Source organism: Lipotes vexillifer, unplaced genomic scaffold (genome assembly GCF_000442215.2).
Source record: "Lipotes vexillifer unplaced genomic scaffold, Lipotes_vexillifer_v1.1 scaffold230, whole genome shotgun sequence".
In the NCBI taxonomy this organism is placed as follows: Eukaryota; Metazoa; Chordata; class Mammalia; order Artiodactyla; family Lipotidae; genus Lipotes; species Lipotes vexillifer.
In genome coordinates this window covers 2,752,583-2,758,041 of record NW_006775143.1, presented here as the reverse complement: position 1 = coordinate 2,758,041, position 5,459 = coordinate 2,752,583, and the positions used below count along the sequence as shown (strand labels likewise).

The following is a 5,459-nucleotide window of genomic DNA, read 5'->3' as shown; positions in this document are numbered from 1 at the left end:
GGGGGGGGGGGGGGGGATGGACAATTTAATAATCAAAACGTGATCTGACTCACCCAGGCTGGAGCTGAGAGAGCCCAGTTTTACTGAGCAAATGATGCTTTCTGGGACTGCCAAGCCCAGCTCAGATTTTCTCTTTAACTCCTTGGGATTCCAGGAGCCTAGAAATGTGCTTTCAGGACTCAAATCGGCAGACGGTTGCATGCTTCTCTTGGTACCTCCATTTCTCCTGCCTCAGCCTCTCCCTGACTTTATGCAGCCCCAGCCCTGGGTGAGGCCTCTTCTGTGTTAGTCTGCCTCGTTCTTCCTGCGCTGTCACTTCTGTCAGGGTCTGTTTCTCTTTCCTTTTTTTAAAAATAAATGTATTCATTTATTTATTTTTGGCTGGGTTGGGTCTTCGTTGCTGTGCGTGGGCTTTCTCGAGTTGTGGCGAGCAGGGACTGTGTGGCAGTGCGCGGGCTTCTTGTTGCAGTGGCTTCTCTAGCTGCGGAACACGGGCTCTATGCGCGTGGGCTTCAGTCGTGGCACACGGGTTCAGTAGTTGTGGCTCGCGGGCTCTAGATCGCAGGCTCAGCAGCTGTGGCACACGGGCTTACTTGCTCCGTGGCACGTGGGATCTTCCTGGATCAGGGATCGAACCCGTGTCCCCTGCATTGGCAGGCGGAGTCTTTTAACCACTGCGCCACCAGGGAAGTCCAAGGTCTGTTTCTTAACAGGAGCAATGAAGCTGAATCTCCTCCCACTTCTGCCTTTGGTTAATGCAACCTCCTGAGTGCTGGTTTGTCCTTATCCTGGTCCAGCTCGCTGCATTTTTGTTTTCTTAATACAGTGGCCAATATCCTTCCACATCCTAAAATATTAGAGCTGGACAAGAACTTAAAGATGGCTTTGGTTTAGGGACAGAGAGGTTAGGTGACTTGTTCAAGGTCACACGTAGATTCATAATACTCCACGCATTTAACAAATGGATACTGAGGGCTTACTATGTGCTTGCCACAGGGTAAGTTCTGGGAATAAAAGAATGAACAAGACCGAGTCCCAGACCTTAGGATGTGGGCAGTGCCAACACCGTATACAAGGCATTAAGAAAACCAGACATAGGTCTCCTGGCATTTCCCTCCTTGTATTCCACACTAGGTTAATTTCAATCTTAAAGGCACTCTCAAAGAAATGGGGTCTTCTAGATACTCTTTAAAATACAATAATAAAAATAGATATATTTCTTTTGACAGTACATTTATAATTATTTTAATACTCACTAGAGATTGAAATTTCCTTTGCCTGTAGACAGGCTGAGCAAGATTCATTTTCCTGACTCTAAAAGATGAACAAACAAAAGTACAGGGTCACATAACTTTCTGACGCCGTCTCTGACATCGGCACTCTTCCCCTCAACCAGGGATTCCAGGCTCAGAAATGCCTTCACCTCGTGTCCTGAGTCATGTTCTCCCAGGAAACACAGGGAGAGGAATGAGAAAAGGAGGCCTGGAAATGATAGAAGCGTCAGGATCTCTTCTAAAGCCAGTTACCTCTGTGGGCAGCTGGAGCTTAGTCCCGCTGGGGAAGAGTGGGAGACAGGGTAGAACATTCCTCTGGAAACTGTCTTGTTGATGCCCCAGCTCCTTCACTCCTTGAGTGCTACGTCCGGGAGCACTGACACCTCAGCGCTGTGAGCTTGCCCTGTGTGCAGCAGAGCCTCCCTGGTCAGAACAAAAGGCCTCCAGTGACAGATGGCTGCAGGTGCAGTAGGCATCCTTCAACGTTTAGAGGTCAGAGCCAAGGGCATGGACAGCAGTGTCCTACCTACTTTCTTCAAAGCCCCAGGGTGGCTGCAGGGTGGCGGCCACAGCTAGGGCGTGGACATGCTGATTCTGCACAGTTCAGCGCTCGCTGTGAGGTGGGGCATGTCCATGGTCCTGAATCACCGGTTCCTGCTTTAGCATGCTTCTTCTGTTGACTGTGGTGCACGGCTAACTCCTATTTACCCTCTCCCAGAATGCACATTTCTGGTTTGCATTTTCTCTCTGGATTAACATTTTGCGGTTTTTATGTTAGTTTTTGCCACAAAGGAGCCATGCCTCCCGCTTTGCGATCTGTGATTTGCATATAGCTGGTAGGGTGTACTGTTAAAGCACCTCAGCCCTTTCCCCAGAGGTATTTTATCCTTCTTGGGAAATTTAGAGAGGGTGTGCTTCCCTTATCTTTTGTGACTGCCCTCCCCACTAAGTGCTTGCTAAGCCGGGGGCTCTCCCAAACACTGCCCCCGTCACAGGGGCCAAGCGAAAAAGCAGTTTATGGTCTCTGGTATCCTGGAGCCCTCTCTGCTTCTGTGGAAGCCAAATGAGTCATCCTTCCACACCCTTTTTTCTTTTCACTTGGTGTAGAAATATCTATAGTTTGCAATGTCACAGTTTATCAACGTGGAATCCTCTGTGGGGCTTGCAGACCCTAAACTGTCTCGTACTCCACAGACACAGGAGGAGAAAGAAGAAGGTGAACGGGGAGAGAAGCAACAGAGGAGCCTACATACCCTCCCACCTTTCTCCTTTTTCATGCTTTATTTCTCTCCATAGTACTTACCACCTTCTAGCCTCCTAAATAGTTTGCTTTCTTAGGATATTTTTATGCGTTCCTCCCTATTCCACTAGAACATAAGCTCCAAGAGGGCAGGGTTTGGATTTTGTTTTGTTCACTGCGTTGTCCCAACGTAGACAAGAGTAGCTGGCACAGAGTAGGCACTAAATAGATGCTTGTTGAATGAACGAAGGCTTCCATGCGACCCCTATGGTCCTTTCAGGTCTGCTACTGAAAGCAAAGGCTAGGGGGGAGAGAGCGGGGGAGGTGAGGAAGAAAAGCAGGGAGGGAAGGAGGGAGGGAAGAAGAAACTAAGGGATTTGACAGCACTTTTTCTTCGGCAGCGCAGTTCGTAAGTGTTGTTCCATCTGATCTTCTCATCACGCTGAAAGGCAGGAGCAATTGCTTTCTCTCTGGAGCTGGGAGACTTGGGGCTTGGCTCTCTCAGAATAGACCCTGAGAGCTCTGCTGAGCAAGTACAGCCAACTTGCCATTAAAAACCACAAAATCAGCTTTAGACCCCACTTTCGTCTTTTACTAACCAGGAGAACTTGGTCAAGTCACTTGTCTCTCTTAAGTCCCTGTTTCCAAATGGGAGTCATCCTACTAAGAGCACTGTGGTGAGAATAAATGAGATCACATAGCAGAAGTACTCAGTACGCCGTAAACGATCAGTCAGTATCAGTCTCGTCCCTGTCACCCCTCTCCAACTTCCAAATCCCGGAGCCTCCCATGTGATTCCAGTCCTCGTTGTCAACACCTTTCAAGGATAACGGGGAAGAGGAAAGTTCGGTTGAGAGATCCAAGTTTCAGGTCCATCTCTGATTGTCTTGGGGAGGTTTGGGGCAGGCTGTGCATCGATAATATATGACCTGGCAGTGAAAAGCCTGACTCCCCGTGCTTTACTTTTATGTGTAACGTTCCCCATCAGGCCAGCTTCCCGATGGCAATCAGCACGTCTGTTGGAGCTGGCACGGGCTGTGGGGGACGTGCTCATCTCTCAGCCGCTTTGGCAAAGCTTCACTGAATACTGGGGCCTGAAAAGAAAATCAAGCCTCCAGATACCACAACGCTCTTACTTCCAGGCATGGGGGGGGGGGGGGGCTAGGGCAAATACAGGGGTACAGGGCTCAGAGAGGGAACGGCAGCTAGAGGTCACACAGCACACTGATCCCGGAGGTCTGATAGGAGCTTGCTCTGCCAGTTATGAGAGGGCAAGGGCCTTCATCTCTGGGCTCGAATGTCCGTGGCAAAGGAGGGAGGATGGAGTGAAGGATTATGGAGTTCTCTTTTCTATGCAGTATAAGAGGTTTCAGAATCAAGAGGCAGGAGCCTTGAATTTGAGTTCACTGTATACATGGGGTACGTCCCTCCCCAAGTTGCGTCTCCTTTTTTTTTTTTTTGTGGCAGCTCTTTCTCTCCCTAGGTTCCTCAGTTGTAAGTGGAAGGGTCTGGAATTACATGCGAAAGATCCTCTGGTTTTTCAAGTTGGCTTCAGTCCAGGCAGTGCCTGAATTGGGCTCTCAAGAGACCACGCTCCGCACCCTACCCCGACCTCACCCACCCCCCCACCCCCAGCTAACCCCGCCTGCCTGTGTCCTCCAGGCAACAACAGTCTCCTGACCTGCAACAACCACCCCCCCCCCCCCCCCCCCCCCCCCCCACCTACCCCCGCCTGCCTGTGTCCTCCAGGCAACAACAGTCTCCTGACCTGCATGGAGGATGGGCTGTGGTCCTTCCCAGAGGCCCTGTGCGAGCTCCTGTGCCTGGCCCCACCCCCAGTGCCCAACGCAGACCTCCAGACGGCCCGCTGCCGGGAGAACAAGCACAAGGTGGGCTCTTTCTGCAAGTACAAGTGCAGACCTGGATACCACGTGCCCGGCTCCTCCCGGAAGTCAAAGAAGTAAGTGGGGCTGCAAAGGCAAACTCACACGTGCTTGGCGGGTGGAGAGCCAGGTCTGGCTGTCTGGTTAGAAGGAAGTGCTCACTTCTCTGCTAGAGACAGTACCCACCATTCCTCCCATTCTCTTTGGTGGGAATCTAGAAGGATATTGTTAACAACTGCCTGCTGGCTGTGTGCCCTCAGGCAAGTGACTTCACTTCTCTGGGCCTCTACTTTTCAGCAATAAGATGGGGATGATAATAACAGTTACCACATAAGATTGCTGTGAAAAATGAATGAGGATGTATATGTAAAGTGCTTGCAAAGTGCCTGGTATATAGTAAATGGTGGGTACTGATACCGTCCCTGCGCCAGGATCCATCAGAGCAGATGGGCCAGCAGGGCTTGAATTTTATTTCAGTCCACAGGTAACTCTTGCTTGGCCCTGAGAAAAGAACGTTTACCTTAACCCCTACGACCCAACAGGACGGGCAGGGAATCAGGAAGGGGAAAGGGAGACGTGAGGCTAGCCGGCTCCTGAGAAACATGGGTGCAGAGCGTGGCTCCAGCCAATTTGGTCCTTGAGATGTCTCTTCTTTTATCTCTTCCTTGAAGACGGGCCTTCAAGACCCAGTGCACCCAAGATGGCAGCTGGCAGGAGGGGGCTTGTGTTCCGGTGACTTGTGACCCTCCTCCACCGAAATTCCACGGGCTCTACCAGTGCACTAATGGCTTCCAGTTCAACAGCGAGTGCAGGGTCAAGTGTGAAGATAGCGATGCCACCCAGGTGAGACTCCTTGAACTTGAGGTCTATACTTAGGTCCCGCTCCTCTCTGCTTACCAAAGAGCGGCCAGTGTTTTAACAACCACGTCCTCGGGCTTCCCTGGTGGCGCAATGGTTGAGAGTCCGCCTGCCGTTGCAGGGGACACGGGTTCGTGCCCCAGTCTGGGAAGATCCCACATGCCGCGGAGCAGCTGGGCCTGTGAACCATGGCTGCTGAGCCTG

The 5,459-nt window shown here is 51.2% G+C and overlaps 1 protein-coding gene across 1 annotated transcript in view; it reads left to right on the top strand.

Moving 5' to 3' along the window:
- The window catches only part of PAPPA (pappalysin 1), a gene marked incomplete at its 5' end in the record, with an annotated part of 257,734 nt that overhangs the window by 197,331 nt on the left and 54,944 nt on the right, over window positions 1-5,459 (top strand). The window contains 2 exon segments of the mRNA XM_007449800.1: window positions 4,264-4,474; window positions 5,069-5,240. Of these exon segments, the coding sequence (XP_007449862.1) occupies window positions 4,264-4,474; window positions 5,069-5,240 (383 nt within the window).